This window comes from Spermophilus citellus, assembly GCF_964194105.1.
Source record: "Spermophilus citellus genome assembly, chromosome: 4".
Lineage (NCBI taxonomy): Eukaryota > Metazoa > Chordata > Mammalia > Rodentia > Sciuridae > Spermophilus > Spermophilus citellus.
In genome coordinates this window covers 216,136,810-216,150,903 of record NC_138185.1, presented here as the reverse complement: position 1 = coordinate 216,150,903, position 14,094 = coordinate 216,136,810, and the positions used below count along the sequence as shown (strand labels likewise).

The window sequence follows — 14,094 nt, the reverse complement described above, 5'->3', positions numbered from 1 at the left end:
GCAGATTATCAGTTTACTGAAATAGAGGAAATGTTCTGAAATTAAATTGCAAGCATTTTATCTTCATAAACTAAAGAAATGCATAATTTTTTGTTTTTCTATAATAGCTGACTATTGAGTTTTGAGTTTAGTTTTAGAGTAAATATACAAACTTATTATAATTTCAAACCTATGAAATAAACAGTTGGCATTATTTATTCTGTAATGTAAAGAACTCCCCAAGAAATTATGATAATGTGAAAATGAAACTCTGTAATTTTTGTTAAATATATTCACATGTAAATACTTAAGAGTAGCTTGTGAGGAGCTAACAGTCTTTGAAAGTCAAAAATCATCAGTAAGCATTCTGAAGTAACAGGCAAAATAATGTATTTAGGGACAGAATTACATTGCCTTAAAATTTTACTTATTTTTATTTCCAGACTTCCTAGCTTTAAGATAAATGAAAGGAGTTTATGAGAACTCTGTTTTATTGACTAGGTTGATAATATTCTTCATATTAAATGGTTGACATTCTAAATAGATCTAAAACAGGAAGAAAGCAGAATGGTCAGATCTGGTCTTTGTGCTTGAAGTGCTCATGCAGCTGAGCCTTCACAGGCCACGTCTGGTGAGAAACTACACCAATCCCCCATTTCCTCTGCCCTAAGATGGGGTGGCTCAGCAGAAAGTCCTCTAGAACTGCCCTGTTCTCAGATGGCTGTGGAAGAAGGAATTCCCCCATTGGAAATGTTTATATAACACTTCATTTTTGCATTTCTGTAGTTGGGTGAGATAGATGCATCTGAAACTACTTTAACAAAATTGGTTGTATGTATAGTCCCATTAATCAATCTTTACTATTTCATATTTTGAACATTTTTTAATGTGATACTTAGCACATGTATACATGTTCTTTTCATTATAATAATTTTGTGTATTATTTATTTTTGATTAATTTTATATGCTTCCATCAGATTTCAAATACTTCTAATTAAAAATAAGCCTTTCCAATGATTATATCTATTCAAAAATTCTCCTGGGTGGGGTTGTGCTCAGTGGTAGAGCTCTCGCCTAGCACGTGTGAGGCCCTGGTTCAATCCTCAGCACCACATAAAATAAAATAAAGATATTGTGTCCATCTACAACTAAAAAAAAAAAAAAAAAAAAAAAATTCTCCAGAAAGAGTCTTTAATTAAAGAGGAATGGGTATTTTCTTCTTCTACCACCGATTTCAGACTTTACATAAGTGAGAAAACAATTAATGAATCCCCCTTTTCTTTCATTTATTTATTTGTTTGTTTGTTTATTTTTGGTTGTGGATAGGCGCAGTGTCTTTATTTATTTTTATGTGGTGCTGAGGATTGAACCCAGTGCCTCACATGTGCGAGGGAGGCGCTCTACCACTGAACTACAACCTCTGCCCCTTCTGTGATGGAGATGATAATCTTACTCCAACTGTGATTTAACACAAAGAATGGATTGACTGACTGTTCATCCTGAATTCTCATTTCAGTCAGTGCTAGATGAGATGATGGTGGAACAAACAGACCTTGTGCGTTTGCGAATGGTGAGAATGTCCAACGTGCCAGACACACTTTACATGGTCAGTAATGCCATGCCACAGTGTTGCCACATGATCAGCCATCAGCAGATGAGCAGCAGCCAATCAAGCCCACCTTCTGTTGTAGCCAATGAAATTCCAGGTAAGGCAATGCCTTTGGTGAGGCATTTATATTGAAATGAATAATCTTATCCATTTTTTTGTAATTGCTGATGTTTGAACCCCTAAATGTATGCTAATTGTTTCCACATTTCAGTACCCTTTATGCATTTATTCCCCTAGTTTTTAAGGATAAGAGTTTTGTTTTATATTTTATCTTAAGTTAATAAGTGTATGTAGGTTTTTGCACACACACCCCTACCTTTGTGACAGCCTTTTGGAAACTTTCTTGTGTTTCTAGACATTGCCACATGTGCTCTATGCGGCAGAATTGCCCTTGTTTAGAGAATTTCTATTCAGTTTTTTCATCACTGCAGGGTAGTTTGCACATGTGGACTTAATATCTTTGAATTTGCTTCTGTCTCCCAAAGATGTGATCACCATTATTTTCCTAGAGGTCCAGTTTCCCATGATCTGCTCTATAATGTTCACCGTAGTGTAGGTTTATGTCTTATGACTTTGAAGGAATTGGCCATAGATTGAAGTTTAGCTGTCATATCCAAAAACATCCGTTTTGGGTTTTTTGGGGGGGGAACTGGGGGCCGAACCCAGGACTTTGCAAATGCTTTGCCACTGAGCTACATCCCAGCCCCCAAAAACATCTGAATATTAATTACTTCATGTTGACTTTTAACACTAGTCTCTAGTATCAGTTTCTAAGATAAAATAAACACTAGTAATCTGGTGGTCAGAAATTTGTAGCTCTTGCCAATTGCTTTTGCAAGATGCATAGTAAAAACCAGCAGCCAGACATGGTAGCACACGCCTATAGTCCCAATTACTTAGAGACTAAAGTGGGAAGATTACTTGAGCCCAGGAGTTTGAGACCAAGCCTGGGCAACCTATCAGAACCCTGTGTCAAAAATTAAATAAATAAAATCCAGCAAACAATGTGCAGTGGAAATAGCACCATTCATTTCTGCGTCCATATACCTGTTTCAGTTAAGAATAAATAAAAGGCATAATGGCAGAACTTCTCACTGAATACATACATTTTATTTCACAACTAGTGTTTTTCATCAATTGTTGCCTTAGTAGATTTGGCTATTGTATATTTGCCTAAGGCATACATTGGATAACAGTAATAAGATAAATATTTCTTCAATTGGGTTTTGTTGATTTTGAAGTTTTGGTAGTAGCACTGTTTTTCAGGCTTGAATTAATGCTATTGAATATCAGCATAATTTCATCCTAGAACTTAATCAGAAAATCCCAAAGACACCCACAAGTAAGTATTCTCAAGAAAACAAGACTTGCCTGTGGCTTAGTTAACAAGGCATGCCCCATTTTAGTGTCACCCAGTTTCTCCCATCCTTGCCCATCACACTCAAAAGACAAGGCTGTAGCTTGTTGGAGAGGACTTACAGGCTCACAGACTGGCTCTTTCACTTTGTGGGACTCTGGCATTCTGTGATTTCTTCCAAAACATCAATTTTCTCATCTATGAAATGAAGATAATGTTTCCTCCTAGTGTTGTGAGGATTTAATGAATAATATGCTTAAGCATTTGCTTGGCAGAAAATTAGCATTCAGGGCTGGGGATGTGGCTCAAGCGGTAGCGTGCTCGCCTGGCATGCGTGCTTCCCGGGTTCGATCCTCAGCATCACATACCAACAAAGATGTTGTGTCCGCCGAGAACTAAAAAATAAAAATATTAAAAATTCTCTCTCTCTCTCTCTCTCCTCTCTCACTCTCTCTTTAAAAAAAAAAAAAAAAAAAAAAAAGAAGAAGAAGAAAGAAAGAAAATTAGCATTCACCAAACCCTGGCTCTCCTTCCCCCCAAAATAACGTTCAGTCAACACTGTGGTCAGTTCATATCACAAATGTTTACAGACTTCATTGCCTCTCTCCAACCTGTGACCACGGCATAGCTCAGGTTCCTAACTGCTGTTCCTGCCTCTTCTCTTACTTCTGTCCTTTACCCCAGGGGTCAGCACACTTTTTCTGTAAAGGACCAGATAATAGATATTTCAGACTTTTTGAACTACGCAATCTCTATTACACCTACTAACTCCCAAATAACCACGGTGGTTTCTAAACAAATGGTAAGGCTGTATGCCAATAAAACTTTACTTAGAAAAGCAGGTGGCAGGTGGCAGGTGGCCAGTTTGCCTCCCCTGCTTCACATAACGTCTGCCTGCACTCACCACAACTGTCATCCCCTGCTATACACAGGATACAACTCATTCAGATCTACCCCACTCATATTTCCAGCCTCCTTTCTCAGTTCTTCCTACTTACCTGCTGACCCCAGACTCTGCCAGTGAGCCTCCTCCTTGTGTTGTGCTATTTTTCATTTGATACCATGTACATGCCTAGACTTCCTTGCTCAGAAAGCTTCACGCTGCTTTCTTTACATGCCTGATTTTCCATCATCTTCAAGGCTATGTTGGGGTTCCCCCTTGTCTAAGAAGCCTTTCCCACCTGCCTTCCATCTGGGCTGGGTGCCCGTTTTTTTCCAGTCTTCCAGTGTTCTTGTTTATTTTTCTCCATGAACTTTTCTGACCCTGTACTGTACTTATGGACAGAGATCACATCTTTCCTTCTGTGCACCCAATACCAATCCTTGGTGCATAGTCAGCATTTAAACAATTGTTTGAATACAAGAACAACTTTCTTTATTTTATTTATTTATTTATAAGTTTTGCTTAGGATCAAACCCAGGGCCTTGTACATGCAAGGCAAGCACTTTACTACTCAACTACATCCCCAACCCTAAGAATGAATATATATTTTTAAATCATGAAATATCCTAAGAGTCAGAGTACATGCAAGTAAAATCTTATTTGAGCTGTAGACTAAAATAATACAATTCTGGAGCTGTTTGATATGACCAAGAACCTTCTGGGCACTATGAAATTTAAAATCTTGAAAAATTTCTATTTTTCAAATATAAATTACTATGTTGCCAAGAAATTAAAATACTACCTAAAAAATTTATGAAAAGATTCTGATACCAAACATTTGCATTTTCCTTGTGCTCACTGGGCAGTCTTTCATGTAGCTCAGGAATTTTGCCTACATGCTGTCTTTCTCCTTCTAGTTCCTCGTCTCTTCATTATGAAAGATATGGTCAGACGCCTGCAGGAACTACGGCACACTGAGCAGGTGCAGAGAGCTTATGCACTGAACTGTGGGGAGGGTGCCACCGTCAGCTATGAAATTCAGATTCGAGTACTGAGAGAGTTTGGTCTTGCAGATGCTGCTGCAGAGCTCTTGCAGGTAAGACATGGCATTGAACTGTTGAAAGGAGGGAGCCTTGATCATCAGTCAGGCAGTATATGAGACATCCCAAGGAGTGCCCCACTGCTGCTTTTTCTTCATACGTGCCCTTTCACTGCCTCTGATGTCTTCGACAGGCTGCAGGTTTCTCCTCATGAGAAGCAGCATGGTGGAGTGGGCTGAGCACAGAGCTGGCTCTGCTCCTTACTAACTGGTTGACTTGGATGAGTTATTTAACCAGTGAGCATCAGTTCCTTACCCATAAAACGGATTATTGTGAAGATAGAAGGTGCTGTGTGTCAAACAGCTGTGTATACATAACAAGCATCCAAATGGTGACTGCTACAAAGTTCCATCCCAACAGAGATGGCAAAGGAAGTAGGAAATTCTGAACCTCTCTGGTCACCAGATTTCAGGTTAGGCCTACTATCAGATGCCCACTGACCTTTCTTCCATAAGAAATGTTGTGCATGAAGGTTCAAATGCAAGCATGAGAATCATGGAATGAGTGCTTTTTTTTTTCAACCTAGTAGGAAACAAATTCATTTCTAGTAATTATTAAGCATAAGAACAATAGCATTGGTTTTGTAGTTAAGATAGGATTTGTGGCATAGTCTTATCAGAGCCTTACATAAAATTTGATATGATCTGGTCAAGCGGGGCACTTTCTTGCCACTGAATCCAAACTCCATTAACCCTGTCCCTTTCAAAAGGAAAATGTGGCAGCCACCCATTTTTAGGTTCTTAATTTTTATTTTTTGCTGTGGTTTCCATCCCTAGAGTACATAGTCTGGTTTTTTACTTGTTTCTCTTCCCTTTGGCATCCTAAATTGTCTTAATTTGATATCTTAAATTGTATAAAAATCATTGTTCTCTTGCAAGGTTTGAAGTCTTAATCCAGCTTGGTTGTGTATAATGAGCAAGGAATGGTTATTTTGAAGTTATTTCACATAGAACATATACAGATGTTGTGTCAGAGTTTCTAGGAAGCTCCTCAGTTGTATTCCTTTTCTTCCTTTGATTTAATGTTAACTTTTTTCTTAGCAAAATCATTTCAGTTAGGTTTTATTACTTGTTTTTGCTTTATCACATATTGCTACAAGAGATGTCTGACTTGCTTGCTGGAATTTTACCTTTTACTTAATGTGGTCTTCTTAGCTTCTTAGGTATTTTACTTAACTCTCTCAGCTTGTACAATTCCATGTGTGAAATATCCTTTTTTCTTTTTTAATCTAGAATCCTCACAAGTTCTTTCCTGATGAACGTTTTGGGGATGAAAGTCCACTCTTGACAATGAGACAGCCTGGGAGATGTCGTGTTAACAGTACCCCTACTGCAGAAACCATGTTTACAGACCTGGACTCTTTTGTGGCCTTCCATCCACCTTTGCCCCCTCCACCCCCTCCATACCACCCCCCAACCACCCCAATCCATAACCAACTCAAAGCAGGTTGGAAGCAAAGACCTCCCAGTCAGCACCCTTCACGTTCCTTTTCTTATCCCTGTAATCATTCGTTGTTTCACTCCAGAACAGCTCCTAAAGCTGTTCCTCCCCCAGTTTATCTGCCAGGTGTTAAAGCAGCACCACCTGACTGTACCAACCCCACAGGACTGGGGAGGCAGACAGTTGCTGCTGCTGCTGCTGCAGCTGCTGCCGCCTCTGCTGCAGTAGCATCTGAGAAACAAATGGTAAGTCAGCACTTAAGTCACCTGCCCCAAATCAAAAGTGTGGGATATTAGGAGCTGTTCCCCTGGCTCCAAGAACCCCACAGGACTCAGCAGTGCCCAAAAGTGTTATTGGCAGGCTGAAAGCATGCACTCGATTGTCATGGGGAAGAAGAGAAGAATGCTAGTATCAGCAAATGGGAAAGGACAGGAGCAGAGAGACTAGAGGTGTGTGTAGTAGGAACAAAGGCAGTGTTCTTGTCTGTAAGTCCATCTGCCAATAGCAGGAGGAGAGCAGTGACAGGTGGATCTGCATGCATCCTAATGTTCTGTTCAAGCCCGTGTTTGGAATCTTCCTGACTTCTGTCCTATAGGATCTGTTATTCTACCAAATGCTCTGGTGGAACAAGAAGGGAAAACTACTTAGAGCTAAGTGTACCACCAGGACCAGTGTGACAAAGCCTCCCCATTCAGAAAACAGAAAGTGAGTCTCCCCAGCTCAGCCCTCAGACCCTGCCTGACTCAGAGCCTCAGGAGCCAGGGCAACGAGTAGAGAGGCTCCATGTCAGACACGGATCTTCACCTGGTTTGCACTGCAGAAGAGATTGAACTTATGTTTTATGTAACACATTTGAGAAAAACAATAGTGCTTTTTAAGTCTTCCTACTCTGTCACATGCTGTCAGCAGAATTCAATAGAGAAAAGGAAAGATCTGTTATTTCAGGGAGACTTCCTTAAAATAGAGCTCACCAGAAGTGATGGACTGGTACACACCTTGGGTCGAATTATGATCCTTCCCAACCTTCCTGTCCCTCCCTGCTCCCCCCAGTTCCCCAAAATAAGAGATTGGTAGTATTTGATAAACCACATGCCCATTCTGTTGGTCTGGCCCTATAATTACAAAATTCAACTATTTTGTATCTTAAATACAAATCCTCCAAAGGAATATTTTGGTTTTGTTTTTATTTTTTTTCTTTTGGAACTGGGAATTGAACCCAGGGTTGCTTAACCACTGGCGCACATCCCTAGCCTTTTTTGTTTTTTATTTTGAGACAGGGTATTGAAAAGTTGCTTAGGGCCTCACTAAGTTGCTGAAGCTAACGTCAAACTTGCAATCTCCCTGCCTCAGCCTCCCCAAGTTTCTGGGATTACAGGTGTATACCACCACACCCAGCCTCTAAAGGAAAATTGTTAGTACATTCATTGTACTCTTTATTATAATAAAAAATTGGAAATAACCTAAATGTCTGATCATAGGAGACTGGTTTATGATTTATCAGTACAATGGAATGTATTTTTAAATGATGATATCTGAGAAAAATTAATGGTAGAACTATCACTAAATAATATATTAATTATATATGCACTAAAACTATATATGCAATAAATTTTGTGAAAATGTATGCAAAGAAAAAAGGGGAGAGAAATACTTCATTATGTTAGCAATGATTATCTCTGTATGGAACATTAGGAGGTTTTTTTTCCTGCCTTTATAATTTTCTGTATCTAAGTATGCATTATAACATTTATAATCAGGAAACCAAATCAACAAAATCAGTGAACATTGGTGGGCCTTTTTTTTTTTTTTTTAACCTTCTCTGCTTTGTCTCTATCTCAGTGTACCCAACCTGTGCTGAATGATCTAATGCCAGATATCGCCATGGGAGTATCCACACTGTCACTCAAGGACAGGAGATTTCCTGAACTTGCTGTAGACACAGAAGTGAGCCAGCCAGTTTCTGAAGCAGGACCGGGGCCTCCCCAGCATCTCTCGTGTGTTCCACAGAGGCATGCACACACTTCTCGAAAAAAACACACACTAGAGCAAAAAACAGATGCTAGAGAAAATCAGCAGGAATACCCAGATTTCTATGACTTCTCAAATGCTGCTTGCAGACCTTCTACTCCTGCTCCTGGCAGACGCGCCCCTTCCCCTTCGCAAGGTGGATATTTTGGTCCTGATTTGTACAGCCACAATAAGGCATCACCAAGTGGCTTAAAGTCAGCCTACCTACCTACTCAGACCCCTCCTAAAACCCAGGAAGAAGCCAGGAGAGAATATCCACTTTCCCCTGATGGGCATTCACACAGGCAGAAGAGTGAGTCCATACGCCTGGATGTCGTGGAGCAGCCTCCCCAGCGATCAGACTTCCCTTTGGCAGCCCCAGAAAATGCTGGCAATGGTCCAGCCCACATCAGGGGACGAACTGCAGTAGAAACCGACTTGACTTTTGGGCTGACTTCTAACAGGCCTTCTTCACAGTCTGCATGTAGCTCTGAGGCTCCAGAAGAGCGATCCACCAGAAGGCTGGCAGACAGTGAGTCCCTGAGCCACGGAGCTCAGAGAAGCACAGAGCTAGAAAGAGAAGATTCCATAAGCAGAGGAAGGAGGTCACCCAGCAAGCCAGACTTCCTCTACAAAAAGTCTGCCCTCTGAGAGCAACCTCCAAGTCGCCTGTGCCTGAGATGTGAAACATCCATTCTACTCCGTAACCCGACAACTCACTGACCAGTTTATCAGTGCCAGCTCAGTTCCACATTATTTTATTTTCAGTTTTGTGTGTGTATATGTTTATTACACATGGCATGCTAGGAGGGTTATTTTGAATGCTGCATCTGTCTGTTTTATGTTGGAACAATTATGTGAAGAAGCATTTTGAACAGAAGGCAAGCTGGCACTTTTTTTCCCTCTCTTTACAAATGATGGAATTTTTTTGCACTTGTACATTTATTTTATCTGTATTGATTTTATATCAGTATGTTAAACTTTATTGCCACATTTAAAGGACTGTATTTTCATACTTTTTTGCATTTTACCTTTCATCTACCAGTTTTCATGTGCATTGTATTGCACACTAAGATGTATTTTCTTATGAAATAGTTCTGTTTATTTTTAATTATAGAAATTCCAAAGAACAGCACATCAAAATGCTCCTCTCTTTTAAACAGTTGTTTGAGTTCAAAAATCTTCCTGCTCAGTCTCTATAGATCTAATGTCATTCTTCTTTAATAAGTCTTGGGAGCTAGTCTTTATTCCCACTGTGAGGGTCCTGAAGTCTTTGGGTGTAGTAGAAGCAGGAAGGAGAATAGCCCATGGTGCCCAGCCCAAAGCTGTCACTTTACTCACAGTGTGGACACTATCAGGGTCCCTGTAGACCCTGGTGGTACAGGTTAAAGTATTGCTCCCTGGATGTGGTTCTGAGAAGATCAGATTCCTTGGAATTAGAAAGCAGGGGAGAGAGGAAAGTCAGCTAAAGGGCACAGCAAAGGGATTTCAGGATTCCTGGCCCTGCGGGACTTTCTGTCTGAGCTGGGGAAGTGACTGCCTGCTGCCTTCAGTTGTCTTGCTTTCTATGGGAAACAAAGGGCTTCAGTCTTATGGATGTAATGTGGTGTTTGTAAGCATATGTTTTCTTTTAAATATTTCTCAAAGTATGTCTGGACTTTGGTGTCCTATAAAAAACTTGTATAATGCATAATGCTTTGTCACCAAAAAGAAAAAAAGAAAAAGAAAAAAAATTGTTAAACACTACATGTCCTACTTGAACTCCACTGGGGATGCTGGTTTAGCATTTACTGAACCACTGAGCACATGAGGTCTCTCTGATCCTCTCCCTTGGAAGGGCAATGTGTGAGCTAAGGACTGTTTTGTTTTGTTTTGTTTTGTTTCTTACTCTTCAATGTAAATATATTAGTATTTGAGTTTAAATCACTTCAGCATTATTTAACATTCACTTTGTATTTTTACAAACACAGCCGTAGCACTTAGAAGAAAAGAGACTTCCTGAACATTCTCTAAAAGGATATTTGGGAACCTCTTTTCTATGTGTGTGTGTGTGTGTGTGTGTGTGTGTGTGTGTGTGTAATATATATATATATACACACATACATATATATATATATATTATATATATATATAAAATAAAACTATGAATCACTCACACTCACTATAAAACTATGCAGGGCTGGGGAGCCTTCACAAGCTACCATATAAATGAATTACATGCACTTTGAAGTGACTAGGTTTATATTGGGTGTCAGCAACTCTAATTTCTCCTGAAATAGTAGTTTCTCTTCTGGTCTTTTCCTACTTTACCCTGTGGATATACACTCAGGAATAATTTGACATTTTTTTAATTCCTAACAATAGATAATCTCAAATTTGGGAAGTATGTCTGTATCTTCTGTGAGCTGCTGCCGCCCATTCTGCTGCCTGGCCGGTTAGCTGCTGCTGGTGCATTCAGTTGTCGACCCTGGTGATGTTGCATACTGAGCTCCCAGCCTCCAGTGGTCACATGCATCTGCTGTAAAGTCTGCTCACAGAGCCTGTAAGGCTCCTCTTTTAAAGATAGAAAAACACAGGACTCTCACTTTTAAGTCTTATAATAGATGCTGGTGTCTTCTGAAGCCCAGTCTCAAGTCTGTCTTCAGAAGCAAATGTTAATTCCATCATTCTTCAGTATGTGTTTATAATACACAAGTTGACATGAATTAATCTGAGAGCTTTAGATTTCTGTTCTGCATTGGACTGGACTGGACTGGTACTGCAGAGGAGAATGAGTAGACCTAATTTGAATGAGGAAGAAATCTCATCTCTGACCTATTTTGTTTCCCCAATATGTTAGAGAGACCAGGGTTATTGGTTTTTCTGAAAATTCATTAAATAGTCTTTAAATATAATTATAAAAACTAGTGGCCACTATTCATAGTATTACTTAATTTAAGATGTTTGCTTTTAATAATTTAGCTTACCTGGCTAAACTATGTATAGAGGGGAATCTTGCTTTAATCTGTGGGATTATGGACTGATACGACTTGCAGATGAAGAACAGATGTGGTTTTGTGTGCATTAGGCTAGTGTTGGTGGACTCTTAATGGATCTCGTGAAGTATAATTAATAGAGTAGGTTGATAGCTCTGTGCCTCTGGCTTTTGAACCCATCTATTCAATCATTTCTAATGCCAAACTAAGACAAATGTAAAGTGTGAGTAAGATTGCTCTTTTAAAAAAAGTATATATAATATAAAATTTAAATACATAAATTGGCATTTTACTTGATATAGAAATTTCATGCGAACCAAATCACAAAAATACCAGATCATCCTTTTGAGGCCCTGGACAATCTGGCCATTTGGACAATCACTGCTCCCAGTGCCCACTGTGTGTTGAGGTTAGCAAACTACCATGTAGATGCTAGTGCAAAGGAGAAGAGTCAGATTAAAAGATGCTGTTGGTCCTTTTCTTATATAATCATCTTAGTTTTGTGATTTTGAAAAATAATTTTACTAAGTTGCCCATGGCCCCTAAAGAGAAAAATAGCAGCATGAAGAACAAAAACCATTGGAACATGGCTTCTCTACTACACAGACCACACCCATTCTCATGCCCCATCAGCTGGGCACATGTCCCTAGACCTGAGCTAGCTTGGCTTTTCAATAACCCGTTAGGCTTTAAGGATTTTTAGTGAGTTCTTCTTACTTTTGTCTGCCCCCCACCCACCCCCCGCTTTAGTATTGGGAATTGAACCCAAGGGCGCTTAACCACTGAGCCACATCCCCAGCCCTTTTGTTTTTTGAGACAGGTTCTTGCTAAGTTGTTTTGGGCCTCTCTAAGTTGCTAAAGTTGGCCTTGAACTTGCAATCCTCCTGCCTCAGCCTCCCAGGTCACGGGGATTATAAGGCGTGCGCCACTGTACCCAGCTAGTGAGTTCTCTTGTTTATTTTTTTTGTAGAACTACCTATGAAACTTGACCTAGTCTTGTTTTGGCTTTCTCACAATCTCTCGGGGTTTTTTTGTTGTTGTTTGTTTGTTTGTTTGTTTGACTCATTGTTCAACTTCTAGCAATGGGCACAATCCTTGTACATTTGAATGAAGCTCATGCTGCAGAATGTAATGGAGAAACAGCAAACGCAGCAGAGCCCTGGGGCTTGGTGCTGACCTTTGGTGACATTCTCTGTAGTTGAAAGGTCAGCATTCCCCAGTCACTACCCAGCAAGATTTATATTTTCATAATGGTGAATTTGCCTTTTAGGGAAAAATGAAACACTTGTAAAATTGTCGTCTTGTAATCCTAAGGATTTGTGTTTTTATCCTAGGACTGAATTAAAAGGGAAATGCCTCTTTGACTTTTGCTTCTCTGCAGTCACTATTAAAGCCGCAGTGATGGGTGCTCTTCCCAGGTCTGCAGTGGTTCACTTTGTCTACTATGTGATTCACTTCCAAACCTCATTACAGGTATTCTTACTAAAGCGTTGCCATGCACACCACTAGAAGGTGTCTTGCTGTTCTCTCCATGAACACCTTGTATGAACCGTGCTTCATGGAGTGTTGTCTTTGTGCCTATCAGTTGCGATAGCTGTTGTCATTGTCTGGCAGTCTTTTGTTTTTTTTTTCCCTCTAGAGAATCCTCTGACTGTGTTTCAGTCTTTCATATTCTGAATATTATAATGCTGTGGCCATTTCTACAGAAAGGTTACTTGCAAGTGCGTGTCTTGACAATAACCTCTTGTGTTTGTGTGTTTACGGGGGTTCTAAGATCCCATAAGCGCTGGAAGCTTCCTCGGGTGTACCTGCACGTGACTGTGTGCCTGGGTCACCTGGGCGGAACCCTGCTCTGAGATGGGGTGGCTGAATGCTGAAGTTCCTGGGCTCCACTTGCTGTGTATGTACCACATCTGTACTTGGGGACGGGAGACCTTCTACGCCACTGCATTTCTCGTGGTTGTGCTGTTACTGGTATAAAGTCAAGTGCCTTCAATGCTCAAGGCTCAGAAATTTTTCTTAAACTGATTTCATGTCCTATGCAAGTGTTTTCTACAACCTGCATAACCAGTACTTTGTAAAACTTGTTTACGCTTCAACTGTACATAGTGTTTTTTAAAGAAATATATAGTATTTTTATTTAGGTACCTCCAAACTTGAATTCGTCTGTGTGAAACATTGTAAAACGATACATTTCTCTTTTGAGTACCATTGCAGTTGTACAGAGGTTTTCACTGGTTCTATTTTTCTACTGTTACTGATAAAGCATGTAACACTGACTTTATCCTACATATAGTTGGCATTTCAAATAAATGGCTTGTATAGAACCTGCTGCGTTGGATACAGTCTGTTTTAGCGGTGGGGCAGACATACATGCATTACAGACAGGGTGGTTCCCCTCAAGGGTGGAATTGGGAGGGATTCTACAATGATCTTCTGTTTCTGGGATTTCAGCCGTGCTGAGACATTTGTTATTTTTATGGTTTTCTTGGAAATCTCACATTTTATTCTGAATCATCAAGTTCATTGTTATTTCACTGGGACATTTGTGAGGATTTCATTTTACAAATTTGAACAGAAAGTTACTTGGGCAGGGGTCTCCAGAGGAAGTTTAGCTTTAGCCTTTAACCATGTGCCCTGGGCATCTGGAACATGTGGTGGTCAGTCAGCAGTGAGACAAGACAGACCTGCTGTGCGGGGGGCCTCCGAGCATCGAGACGGCTGAGATACTAAGCCACCTTTCT

At 40.1% G+C, this 14,094-nt stretch overlaps 1 protein-coding gene across 3 annotated transcripts in view; it reads left to right on the top strand.

Annotated features, from left to right (window-relative positions):
* Positions 1–13,671, top strand: part of BTBD7 (BTB domain containing 7) — a 126,154-nt gene extending 112,483 nt beyond the window's left edge. For all 3 annotated transcript variants that reach the window (XM_081289018.1, XM_081289017.1, XM_081289019.1), the window contains 4 exons: positions 1,496–1,685; positions 4,746–4,924; positions 6,161–6,613; positions 8,208–13,671. In XM_081289018.1, the coding sequence (XP_081145144.1) occupies positions 1,496–1,685; positions 4,746–4,924; positions 6,161–6,613; positions 8,208–9,026 (1,641 nt within the window). In that variant the 3' untranslated portion in view covers positions 9,027–13,671. The remainder of the gene's footprint in view (positions 1–1,495; positions 1,686–4,745; positions 4,925–6,160; positions 6,614–8,207) is intronic.
* The last annotated feature ends 423 nt before the right edge of the window (positions 13,672–14,094 follow it).